At 43.5% G+C, this 13,849-nt stretch overlaps 1 protein-coding gene across 3 annotated transcripts in view; it reads right to left on the bottom strand.

Annotated features, from left to right (window-relative positions):
- Positions 1–10,178, bottom strand: part of Atl2 (atlastin GTPase 2) — a 42,567-nt gene extending 32,389 nt beyond the window's left edge. For 2 of the 3 annotated variants that reach the window (XM_038317791.1, XM_038317793.1), the window contains exon 1: positions 10,020–10,178. In XM_038317791.1, the coding sequence (XP_038173719.1) occupies positions 10,020–10,137 (118 nt within the window). In that variant the 5' untranslated portion in view covers positions 10,138–10,178. The remainder of the gene's footprint in view (positions 1–10,019) is intronic. The other variant, XM_038317792.1, reaches the window with a different exon arrangement.
- Positions 10,179–13,849: the final 3,671 nt, after the last annotated feature.

Here is a 13,849-nt window from a genome sequence, read left to right as displayed (position 1 = left end):
ACATTCATATATAATATGTATATAAATATACACATAAAAACACAGTAAGCCTAAACAGCATTTTGTATGCTAAAGTGAAAGGTGCCACACATATATTATTGTACTGTGTAATTTCATTTTATAAAATTCTTGAATTAATTATTGAACAACCACAGAAAGATTAGTACTTACCAGGAACTGGGAATAAACACACTGACTACATGATATAATTTCTATATATGTCATTATATAATAAAACAATAATGAAAATACATATATTGACTACAAATGACTTTTTAAAAAAAAAAACTTTTTGAGGTAATATTCTGCATCACAATTTCAGGTTATAAATTCCAGCAAACCCCATCCAAAGATACTACCAAATCAAGATTTTATGTAAATTATCTCAACAAGGCATATTTTATAAATCAGAGTCTGCCTAATTTCTCTTAGCATTTTCATTTCTTAATAAAATCAATTCTACCAATTTAAAAATCATTCTGCAGAACAATAACATTCTCATGTCATAACTTCTATGGCAACTTCAGAAAAATTATACCAAGATGATTAAAACCTGGAGCTGGAGAAATGGCTCAGAGCTTAAAAGCACAAACTGCTTTTGGAGAGGACCTGAGTTGACTAAGCACCCATGGCAAGCAGCTTACAACCCACCAGTAACTGGATACAAGGCCTCTGGTCTTCCCAGGTACCTGCACTCACGTGACCTACCCACCCACAGACACAGACACAGACACACACACACACACACACACACACACACACACACATATGCACCCACAAAATAAATATTTTAAAACTGGAGCTGTGCATTAATTCTAACACTCCTCAATTTAAAATTACTACTTCCTCATGAACTATAGGATCTTGACAACATAATTTTGAAGTTTCTGATGGTAACAAGAAATCTCATGCCCACTTCATAATTTTTAAAAAATTAAAAACTGGGCAGTGGTGGTGTATGCCTTTAATCCCAGCACTACGGAGGCAGAGGTAGGCAGATCTCTGTGAGTTTGAGGCCAGCCTGGTCTACAGAGCAAGTTCCAGGACAAGTTCCAAAGCTACACAGAGAAACCCTGTCTCAAGAAATAGAATTAAAAAAACTAAAAATAATTCTAAGTTACTCATACTTAATTTCTTAAAGAATTCTTTAAACCTCTTTTATTAGGAAAGAAGGGCATTTTCCTAGAGCTAGGAGTGTCTTATGCATCAATAAACTACACATACACTCCCTAAAAGACATAGCATATAAGTCATATACATATACTGAAATACTAATACATGTGCTTAAAACTAACCTCAACACTTACATGCCAAGGACTTTACAGACTGTGCAGTCCAATCCACTATTCTAAAGCTGCATGACTAATGTGAGCAGGAGACTAGATCATGACATATCTTCTACAACAGTCATTCTCAAAATTATATATATATAATTTATTTTAAGATTCCTCTATTTTACAAAAACTGTGCTCTATCTGCATATAGACCTGCATGCCAGAAAAGGGCAACCATATCCCATTATAGATGGCTATAAGCCACCATATGTTTGGTTGCTGGGAACTGAACTCAGGACTTCTGGAAGGAGAGCCAGAAATTTTAACCGCTGAGCCATCATCTCTTGAGCCCCATTCTCAAAGTTTTAATACAAACTAAGGATCTTGTTAAAAATGCATATTCTGACTCCTTAAATCAATCTAAGATGGAAGTTGAGAAAATGGGTTTGCAATTAACTTCAGGATGATGCCAAAATTCATAATCCTAAAAACTCATACCCATATCCTATATGGATAACAAAGGTCACAATATTTGACTGGAGTTTAGTATATAATGTTGTGCACTTAATCTTATTTCAGCTAGTCTCTAATAATGTTCAAAGATGGGGGAGACAGGGCGGGGGGGGGGTGGGTTCAGGCTGTGCTTTATGTAAGCTCCATTCTTTTCTGGAGATTGCTGATACTCTTATTCAACCAAAGTCAAACTATTGAGTCTATAAGCACAAGAGACAAAGAACTAAAACAAACTCTACTTTAAAAGATGGAAAGGGTACTTTAAAATGTTACCATGGTCTACAGCCAGGCCTGGAAACAACTGCTCCAGAGTGGTCACTGATTTAGCGATGCTTATGCTAGTGCTGGGACCTGCCTCCCAGACTGCAGTCTGGGATAGGAACACTGATAAACATGCATATCTCAACTTCAACTAAAATGCTTTATTGAAGGAAAGAAGCAGCTATTACCCAACTGGTCAATGGGAAGCATTTTAACTCATTATTTGCTCCTACAAAATATATATATTATATATATTTTATTTACTTATATATGTATGTATATATACATACATATACACACAACACACACACACACCAGAAGAAATTTAAACAATTAAGTTTTTCTCTAGAAAACTGATCTATGTAAATGGGATGGAGATGGGGTTCAGACTCCAGAAAAGGATTTATTAGCATGCCAATTGTCATATACTTTCCCCATTCGTACTGTTCGCTAGTCAGAAATACACTAAAGGCCTTAAAAATGCTTTGGAGCGTATATAACATAGTTTATCTCCTTCATTATACTCAAACCAAGAAACAAAGAGTTGTTTTTCCTATAAGATTCACATATTATCTTCCATTCGAAATCTACCGTTTCCATAGCAACCAGCACTGATGCCATACCATTTTTTTGCTGTTCCCACTTAAAGAACAACTATGGCATAAAATCCTTGTACGCACTAGATGAGGAACTAGATGAGGAAAATGTAAAATAGATTATATGTGGACACAAATTATTTTTTTTCCAAAGACTGACATGAAGTACTGACCAGTTCTTTAAACAACAGATAAGTATCAGATGCATTTAAAAATATACTGAAGCTGAACCCAGTAGCAGCCCTATTTTGAATTATTTAAAATCAGGTTATCATACACCCCATCTATGACCTGCTTGAGCCCAAAACTGCAGGATCTCCACAACACAGGGCAATAATAGAATAATCAAGGAGTCCCAGTGAGGGCCCAGCATTAATAGTGTAGCAGAAACCAGGGGCCTCAAACAGACAATGATTTTTTGCAACAAACACCTGTAAGTAAAGATATATGGACAGACGGGGCTTACTGTGTGACTCACTGTGTCACACTGCAGCTTCCATGACAAGATTTTTAATTTTTTTTCCTTTCTTTTTCTCTTAAATTTCGTTTTATGGGGGGGGGGGAGGATTACAGGGGCAGAGGGTGGGTGCAAAGGGATGGGGAAATGAATGCAGGATGTGAAAGATATTTTGGATAGATAAAAAGAAAGTTTTTAAAAAATCAGATGCTGGGCAGTAGTGGCTCACTCCTTTAAGCCCAGCACTCAGGAGGCAGAGACAGGCAGATCTATGTGAGTTCGAGGCCAGCCTGGTCTACAGAGTGAGCTCCAGGACAGGCTCCAAAGCTACACAGAGAAACCCGGCCTCGAAAAACCAAAAGTCAGGTTGTCAATTAAAACATCCTAGAGATAGGACATCTCTCTGGCCCCAGAGAGTGTAAGTGAAGGCTAGCTAACCTTAAAACCAAAGGCTAAGAATACAGGGCATTATCCCTAAGGACAGTGGACTGACAAGATCAAAGTTACGCTGTGACAAACTGAATGTGATGAGTGAGAAAGAACTGTAAAGGATTCTAAAACCAGAGAGATCAGACACAAGGCAATCAGAAGAGCTTGATCTATGGCAAGAAGCCCAAGGCCAAGGTGACAGCACAAACGGGCAAAGACACATACAAGAGCTCATTCGTCAATGCCCTTCCTTGGCCTAGACAATGAGTGAACACTAAAATTATCCCATATTTTTATAAGGGACACTATGTTTTCATAAAAGCCTTTAATAAATGACAACATACACCATCTACTTCTAGAATTAATACCAGTACAAAGACTACAAGGTTTTATAACAGGAGAGAATTAAAAAAAAAAGAAAAGGTTCCTTTATTTAGACAAATTACAGTTCCCTGTTTGGCCCAAAAAGCAACTCTGTGGTAGTTAAAGAATAACAAACCTGTGATAACCATTTAGCAAGAGAATCAATCCCCCCCCCCCAAATCCCAGCACTCCAGAGGCGGAGGCAGGCGGATCTCTGTGAGTTCAAGGCCAGCCCAGTCCACAGAGTACAGTTTGAGGACAGCCAATGGCTACAGAGAGAAATCCTGACTCAAAAAAAAAAAAAGAAAGAAAAGAAAAGAAAAGAAAAGAAAAGAAAAGCAAGTTTCCCCACTCTGCTCTCTCCTTTTGCTCCTTCTAAGACAATTTTAGGGTCCCAAAGAGAATGTCGGGATTCTCGTGGTAAATAAATAAACCTGCTCAAAAAAAAAAGGAGAAGGTAGGGTGCTCCAGAATTCCCGAGCCACTTTTTGGCTACTAAGTTTCTCCAAAAATTATTCAGTCATTTGAGGTCAATTCCTTGTTCCATTTAATTACAGAAATATAGCCCATATTCCTTTGTTATTAAATATGCTTAACACCACTGGATTTTCCAGCAGCCTCTAGTTGCTTTTAAATACTTTTAAGCCTTTTTTTCATTGAAAATTCTTAGAAATAAAGAATTTCAAGACTGCTATAAATTTTTCTAGAGTGCTTAAATTATTTTGTAAGAGGATCAAACAACACAATGCCTATCAAGGTGTAAGTCTCTTCCACAGCTAGGACCCACCCACTCTCCAAAGCCTAATATAACCCACACTAGGAGTGGGGAGATGATGCCTTGAGTAAGTACTTGTCACCAAGACTTAAGACCTTAAGTTCAATCCTGAGACCCACATGGTAGGAAAGAAGTGGCTTACTGCAAACAGTTTTCTAGTCAGCAGGCATGTGTGCATGTGTACAGTGCTACTTACGTTGTCACCTTGACACAAGCTAGAGTTATCAGGAAGAGGGAACTTCAGCTGAGAAAATGTCTCCATCATATTGCCTACAGGCATGTCTGTGTGACATTTTCTTGATTAATGATTGAAGTGGGAGGGCCCAGCCCACTGGAGGTGGTACCATTCCTAAACAGTGGTCCTGGGCGGTATAAGAACCAGCCTGAGCATGGAGAGCAAAGCAACAGTGTTCCTCCATGGTATCTGCTGGAGTTCCTACCTTGGCATCCCTCAATGACAGACTGCGATCAGGACGTGTAAGCCAGATAAACCCTTTCTCCCCTAACTGCTTTTTACCTGTGCTTTAACCCAGCAATAGAAAACAAACTAAGACACACATAAATAAGTTTGTTTTGTTTGGGTTTTGTTTTGTTTTTCAAGACAAGGTTTCTCTGTGTAGCTTTGGTGCCTGTTCTGGAACTCACTCTGAGTCCAGGCTGGCCTCAAACTCAGAGATACACCTGTCTCTGCCTCCCAAGTGCTGGATTAAAGGCATGCGCCAACACCACCAGGGCTCACAAATAAGTTTTAAAGGGTTACAAACACACACTCTATCATCTGTTTCCCACAAAAGCCTCGGTAGGAACTTATAGATACTAGAGATGCTGGCTTCAAAACTTCGGCAGTTTATATAGTTAAGTCTTCTTCCCTACATCACCATCCTTCTCTAGATTAAAGTCTATAGACAAAACTGGACATTTAGAAAGAAAAAATAAATAAGATGAAAAGTACTGGTTCTAGATAACCATCTTTCATCAGATGTGAATCTTTCCAGCCAGTGTTCAGGCAGCTAGGTTATCTGGGCAGCCACTAACTGCTTACAGTAGTATCAGTTATACAGAGTTATACAGAGATACAATTCCATGAAATAATCTTCATTAAACTAAAATTAGAAAGTAAACCCACTATATTCTACTTGTGCTGGCCAGAAAACCATATACAACATAGTCAAAAGTGTGTATCATCTCATTGGGAAAGTGACAGACTATTAATTTGTCTTTCATGATTTATAGTCATTTCTAGAAGCTATCACACCAACTACTGTATAGGCATTTATCCCAAAGTAGTGAAAAATAATCAATTTACTTCAAAATTCAATCTGGTGTGCACACACACAAACACAGATGGATATATGTAAAGTCGCTTGAAAAGTCCTAACTAAACAGCTATTTGGGTTTTGTACTTCTGAGCACGTTGATCCTCACTGTCCCTAACACTAGCACTGCTCTACTTCCTTCATTGGTTTTTCTACTTTCTACATCTCCCTCTCCCCACTTACTTTTAATTTCAAGTCTAGCTAGGGTAGTAATAGAGCTAGTACAGCTCCATGAAAACACTTGGCTCTTTAGGCCAGGAGCTAGGTTCAACCATGAGCTCCACATCAAAGGCAAACAATACAGTTGGCACTCAGCGAACTGTCTGCACTTTCCCCTGTATACTGCCTTCTGCCCGCCTTCCCAGTTAGCATTTTAAACTTCGTTTATTCAGCCATCTCTAATCACATGTAGCAACCCAGTGAAAAACCCCTACCCTACCTCTTTAAACATGGGAGTAATGAATCAAGTACCTGAGAATTTTCTGTGACTGGAGAAACAGCATACTCTCTCCAGTGCGAACAGTGACTTAACTTCCTCCCCAAAAAGGGGGCTTTAAGAAATAAAATGCTGGGGGCAAAGTGTTTTGTTAAGAACCAAATAGTACCCGGTTGTAATCAAATGTTGAGGTTGGTGATTTTTCTGATTTTTCTGATTTTTCACTTTTACAAAGAGAAAGCCTTCAACTGTTCCATTTCTTGGTGGCAAAAGAGACTAAGAGATGAGACAAAGCGTCAGAAATGAGTTCATCGTGGGATCAAATCAGTTATTCTATGGTCACATCTTAAGGTTAAAAAAATGCCAATGTCTATGAAGTAACACACATGGCCTTTAAAAATCTCAAATGGCTACAATCAGGGTACCGCTGCATCTAAGGAGGAGGAAAAGAGAGATTAAAATTGTTTCTCTGTATCTTTCCCAGAGAAAGCACTCCTTATAAAGTAATTAAATGAATATTTTTTTAAAAAATCTACCTCTGCCCAAACTTTCTGGCTATTAACTTTGAGAGCTGGCCTGAAAATCGCTTACTCGCATGTGTATGTCAAGCAGATCACTCATAAACAAGAATTTGCAAATATGTGTCACAGTTCAAAACGTGTCAACTCTAGCATCATCACACTGCTGCCTTCCTGTCACCCTTGGGAGCCACCTGGTACCAGCTGCGGAAGGGCATGATTTAGGAAAAGGTCTAACAATTTCAAAACAGTCATTTTGGGGAACAATCAGGAATTCTACCAAAGTTAAATGAAGCCACACCAAAAAAAGAAAGGCTGGAGAGACTGTTCCGTGCTGAAGACAGCGTACTCTCCAGAGAACCCATGTTCAGTTCTAGCACCAGCATCAAGTGGCTCATAATCCCCCACTCCATCTCCAGGGGATCTGACACCTTGAACCTGTATTCAGGTGCGCGCACACACACACACACACACACACACACACACCTTTTAAAATAAATCTTTGAAAAAAAAATCCTGAAAACTGTATGCCTATGTGAACACCGTCTACAGCTACGACCTCATTTCCTCCATAATAAACACCCCTTTGCTGTAGAGTAGCTTCTTCTTCCCTTCCCCATAAAAAACAATTCCACAGAATTTTAAAAGCACTCATTTAACAGACTGATCTCACCTACACAATCCTAGACTCCTATCAACTTTAAGGGTCAATAATACCTTTTCATTGAGGGTTGCATCCTAAATCCACTCAGGAGGTAGGCTGTAACATATTGCACTTGGCCTAATATTTGGAAAAACCTCGGTTTGATCTTCAACACATTGGGGGTGGGGAATGATCGGGGGTTGATCTTTTTTTTTCATGAGTTCACACAAACACAAAATTTTAAATGTATGGTCACTTATTTATTAAATTTCCCATTTAATATTTTCCCAACTATGGTAAACCAAGGAATGACTATGTGACTTCACCAGTTGTTAACTGTGTGCTTAACATAACACAGGTTCCTGTCTTCATCTAAGTGAGATATGAGACCATCAACGCCAGAAACTTTGAAATACTAAGTTCCTTGTACATAAATTCTATTTTAATTGTCTATTAACTTTATGAAATCCCTAAAGTTTATATTTCATGGTGGATAAATTCTAAAACATTCTCAATTCTCAAAGGAATATGTCTTCTAAAGATCCTAAACTCCTTAAAACCCAAGCATCTCTCTTAGAGGAACAGAGCATCTTCCCAAGACTGTGCCACTAAAGGGACACCTGGCTCACCCCAACTCACTTCAACTTTAAACTCAATTCCTCAGCTCTGCTGCTCTAAAAAGCACAGGGAGGAGGAAGTTTCGACATCATCAAAATAGAGGAATCCCTTAGGAATTGGCAGTCTGTTTGCTCCTACCTTCAACACAAATCCTAACAAGTCTATTTGGTCTGAAATACAGTAAGAGGTGACTCAGAAGCAAATTAGCAGGTGCTGGGGACTGTCTTAGGAAGTCAGGCTACTCAGTGAAAGTCTTTCTCACACACACACACATACACACACGCGCGCGCGCTCCAAAAGAAAGGCCGGAATCTCTGAGCAAGATACAAGAACATTTCATAAATGTTGGGCAAGCACTATTTATTAACAGTCCCAAGGATCTCTCTTTCCCTTCTCAGTGTCCAACAGCATAAAACATGCTCTTAACCATGACTCAAATGGATGCTTTTCCTAATGAGTACATAGTGTTTTTGACACTACATCTCAAACTGTTACACACACACAAACACACTCAACATTCCAGGACAAATACTTAAATTCAACCATCAGCCACCTAAAGTAAGTAAAAATCTCTCTGGGAGTATTTAAGGACAAAGGGCTACTCCTGTAAACAGTTCTGGCAAGTGTTTGTAGTTAACGAGTTACATTTTTTTTCCTCATAGACAAATTCTAATCAATCCTCACCTCTGACATATGTCCAAGAGCTACCACATATGAAGTGTAATCTAAAGTTTTCTATAAATGCCTGTGGTTAATATTTAATCAAAATGTTTTAAGTTTCACCCAGTAAAACCTCTATCAGATCGTGAAAAGGGAAATATGAACGCAATCTCATACTCAGTGTGTTTACTATACTCTTATCTCGACCTCACGTCTCTAATCGTCAGCTTTATTAATTTATACGCCTTTTAAAAACTTTATGTCTTTACCCACCATCACAATTCTCAATAAGGACTTCGTGCGCTCAAGTCACACCAAGGTGAAAGATCAAATGCTAAACTCCTAAAAATAAGGGCGCTGTGAGTGAGAGCAGAAACTGCGTCTTCGAGGGGGCAGGGGCGCCATGGACACGTACAGTAGGAGCTCACATTCAGCAAAACCCGGGAGCGACAGATCAGGTGACTTCACACCAGCCACTTTCCAGCCAGAAGCCAAAGACTAGCAGCCCCAGGTTTGACAACCTAAGCCAACACTTGGAAGCCCGGCCAAGCGCAACTCCTGCGCATGGGTCGGGCGGATCGAAGAGCTCGGGAACCTGAGCCCGGGCCACAGCCCTGGCCTGCGGACTGCGGCTCCCACCGGCAAGGGTGTGTGTGGCGAGCACCACGACCTGGCAGCCAGGTGCCAGCGGTTCCCGCGTCCACCGCCACCACCACCGCCACCACCACCGCGGGGACCCACGCGTCCCGCTCTTCCCTCCCTTCCCCGGCCCGCGCGTGGCACCCAAGGCAGCGAGTGCCCGCCGGGTGACCGACCTCGGCGCGTCCCGGCCCCGCGGCCCCGACTCGAGGCCGCCCCCTTGGGTCGGGGCGGACGCGGCAGCAGCCACGCGGCGGGCAGGGGGCCGGGCCGCCCGTTCACCCGCCAGCTGGGGAGAGCTGAGGCCCGTGGGCCGCCCTCTCAGGCCGCGCGCGAGAGCGGGCGGGCGGGCGGGCGCGGGGCACGGCTGAGGCTAGGCCCTGCGAGAGACCGCGGCGGCGAGAACGGAGCCCGGCCAGCCGCTGACTTCGACCCCACCGGGCGCGCGGTGCTCGCCAGCCCGAGCAGCCGCGGCCTCCCGGACACCCGGCCCCCGTGGCCTCGGCCCTACCGGCCCGTACCTAGGGAGGTCGTGGACGAGACGTGGTTCACCCCGACGCTCGGGTCGCTAGTCTGCCGCCGGCGCCTCAGCCCCTGGTGCTGCTGCTGCCTTCGCGCTGCCTCGTCCCCCTCCGCCATCTTGTACCGATTTAAAATTAACTCCCCACTGACGTCAAACGCCGCCGCCGCTTTATCAACCTCCCGGGAGCCGGCGGGACGGCCTGCAGGTCCTAGCGCCGCCCTCGGCCTGCACCGCCCTGCGTGCCCCCGCCACGCCCATCCGCGCCCTCGCCCCGCCTCCGCCCAGCCAGCCTGCTGCCCCGCTCCGCTGCTCTCAAGCTTTAGGAAGAAGTGGGGGACCCGCTGTGGCTGGCGCCACTGTCTCCCGCCCCCACCTTCTCGGGCTCGGTACCACACCCCCTTGCCGCAGGGCGGAGAAGGCATGTTCGGAGAACCAAGTCCCTCCTTTCCCAGTTCTTTTCACATCTCTGATATGGACTCGTGCCCTGCACGTGAGGTTGCGTTCGCAGGCTTTCCCTTCCCTCCTTCTTATCCCCAACCCTCTCCCCTGCCAACTGTCGCTACTGCCTGGCGTCTCTTGATATTTTCTTTGCCCTGCACAGAGAACGTTCCTCTTCCCACCCCTATTCTACAATTCGTTTGCATTAGCTCCTCATATGCTTCTGAAAGACTACTTTGCCCTCTTAACTATACATGGGGGGGGGAGGGCGCTCTTATGATGAGAGAATGGATTCCAACAAGTCCTTTCCTAACTGAAATAAACCTTCTTGTGGAGTCCAGTGACATCATGTAGGAAGTTCGATTAACTTTATAACGGCAATGTCAACCTGTGGAGGCGTCTGTGGAAGATTGCTCCTATTCTCATGGATTTTTATCACATCCACGGTGGCATCAGAAATTCCTTTTCTATGGTAAAAAAAAAAAAAAAAAAAGGAAGGAAGCCCAGGTTTCCAAATGGCTGTCTAGTCCGGATCTCTTAAACCTAGACTTCCCAACCTTTAATCCCCTGAGATCTCTATTTTAAAAAAGCACTAATTGTCATCAACATTTGAAAGGACTTTTTATTCGACTGCTGGGGATTCCTCCCCACCCCTACTCCTCACTCCCGCAAGGTAGCCCTGGCTGTCCTGGAGCTCATTCTGTAGACCAGGCTGGCCTAGAACTCAGAGATCCGCCTGCCCCTGCCTCCCGAGTGCTGGGATTAAAGGTGTATGCCACCACCATCTCCTGGCTGTCCGGAGATTATTAAATCACCTGTTCTCTGTCTTTGGGGAAACAGATTGTAAACTCTTTCTGCGGCCTGGTTCATGTTCCAGGAGCAGCCTAAAGATTTACTTGCTCTCTGTGTGTGTGTGTGTGTGTGTGTGTGTGTGTGTGTGTGTGTGTGTGTCTTTCTTGAGACAGGGTTTCTTTGTGTAACAGCCCTAACAGTCCTGGAACCCGCTTTGTAGAAATCCGCCTGCCTCTGCCTACCAGTGCTGGGATTAAAGGCGTTTGCCACCACACCCAGCTTTGGATTTGCTTTCATAATTCTCCCTATCTGATATCTATTTTCACACTGTGGGCTTGGAAGATGCCAAGATGAGTACTTAATGCCTTCAAAGACTAAGCTCCCGTTTACTGCTGACAGTTACACGGCACTGAGTGTGCCCTATCAGATGTTCTAGGAAAGTTAGGGAGCCCCAAAGCTACGCTGCTTGCCGATTGGTCGTCAAGAGAGTCCTACTATCAGACACTGAAATCTGCAGCGCCCAGATAGACCCACACCTTCTAACTCCAGTAAACACAGGGAAACCTAATGGTCACCTCGAATTCAAATTCTAAGAGCCACCTTCCATTTAGCTATCTCTCTTCAACTTCAAACCCAAGAGAGATGCATTCCAAACTTCATTCCTGCTCTTATATGTCAGGGTCCAGCCTCGACAAGTTCGTACGTTCCAAGCTAGGGGCGTGTGGATTAGAAATGTTAGGCAGAATACAAAATAACAAAATACTGAAACATAGGATAGAGTCAGAAGGGCAACCCAGTGAATACTGAATCTGTCCATGCTTATTTCTTATAATCTTTAAATGCCCCAATTCAAAAAGGGGCGGGGAGAAAGCAAGACATTTTTTACCAGGACACAAGGAACAAAGTGATTACCATCTTAATGCCCCAAACACCAAGTAACCACACCAGAGGTCAAGACATCCTGTTAGTAGCCACACCACAAATCTCCTGTCAGTAACCCTGAAGAAGCAAGACTAGGTCTGAACTCTGAACTTTAGTCAAGGTGGCACGGATCCAACTTCTATGGGTTCCTCCCCTTTTCTCCTGACCCATCTTCTATCGTCAGTTACTGAGTCTCCCCCAACTCAGTTCCTCTCCAGCAGCACAGCCAGCCTGTGGTTCACTCACACCCTCCTCATCCTCCCCCACTCTCACCATCACAGAGCGTTTCCCCTCCAGCCGATTCGCCCAGCCGCAGGCTTGAGAGCTCTCGTACACAAACAAGATCGCACAGTTTCTGGACTCGGAATGAAGTCCAGGCTGTCCTTGACAAGCTGACCTTACAGTCTGGACTCGCCATTCTCCTCCCCATTTCTCGGCCTCATTCTCCCATCAGTCCCTGGCTCCTCCATTCTTCGATGCATGCATTAATCTTGCTCTGGGATATTGAAGATGCAAGTGATAAACTAGATGCACATCCCCTCTGCCACCAAAGAGCAAGTGGCAAGAGTTCAAAGTCAGTCTTTCTGTGGTGTCTGCAGTGTCTTGACCAGTGCGTGGCCAGTAGCAGATCCTCCATAGCTGTTCGTGGAGTGATTCGATGAGTTCATTAATGAAAGAATGAATTAAAATTCTGAGTCCCCTACCGATTCCAGGTTCCAGGATGCTAGATTAAGGCACTCTCGTGGGATCAAATCAACACACTGAGAATATGATATTGGCTATAAACAGAACATTTATGGAAAGCGTGCCGTTCCTGCCACTGTTTAAAGTACTTTACGCATTAAGTCATTGAATCCAGACAATAATCCTGAAAGGTAAGTGCTGTCACCACTGCCTTTTGGTAGGTGGCCCTCACAGTGCAGCAGGTGAGAGCTGACCTGCCTTAGAGGCAGGTGTAGTATTGGAAGGGAAACAGCAGCACACCGGCACCTCCTAGGATCATCGCTACTGCCCCCAGTGCCCTGCTTACAGACTGAGGGTGTCTACAGGGTGCAGGTCATGGCTAGTCCACAAGGATTCTGTGGTTCTGCTTTCAATTAGCATGTCATATCAAAAGATATACTGCCAAATAGGCAAATTGGATCTTTTTAATTCCATAGGATTAAAAAAAATGGGCAGAAGGGGGTTGGAGACTTAGCTCAGTGGTAAAGAGCTTGCCTACCAAGTGCGGGGCCTTGGGTTGGTCTTCAGCTCTGGAAAACAAACAAGCAAACAAATATAACAAAAAAATGGGCAGAAGACATCCATAAAGTCTCTTAAAATTTCTAAAACTGGACCTTAAACATATAAAAATGTTCTCTTTTATTCATATGAGAAATAGATTAAAATGACAAATAGTCTACTTCACACACAACTTCAAAAGTTTATGATTACACATTGCCAGCACACACGTGGAGAACACTCTTCCAGCACATCGCTGATGAATGCAAAGCAGCGGAACCCTATGCAAAAGAATTTGCAGCAGCTACAAAAATGTATGGCTTCCCCATCAGCACACCAACACCATTTCTGAGCACCAGCTGTTAAGATTGGAATGCCCAACAACATGCCATGTTATGCCCAAGGTCGCCCATTGCCATGGCCCTGCAGCTGCGAGAGTGGAAACCAGATGTCCAA

This window comes from Arvicola amphibius, chromosome 2 (assembly GCF_903992535.2).
Source record: "Arvicola amphibius chromosome 2, mArvAmp1.2, whole genome shotgun sequence".
NCBI classification, from domain to species: domain Eukaryota; kingdom Metazoa; phylum Chordata; class Mammalia; order Rodentia; family Cricetidae; genus Arvicola; species Arvicola amphibius.
Note: the sequence above shows the minus strand (reverse complement) of the source record. Positions and strands in the feature narration are given on the sequence as shown.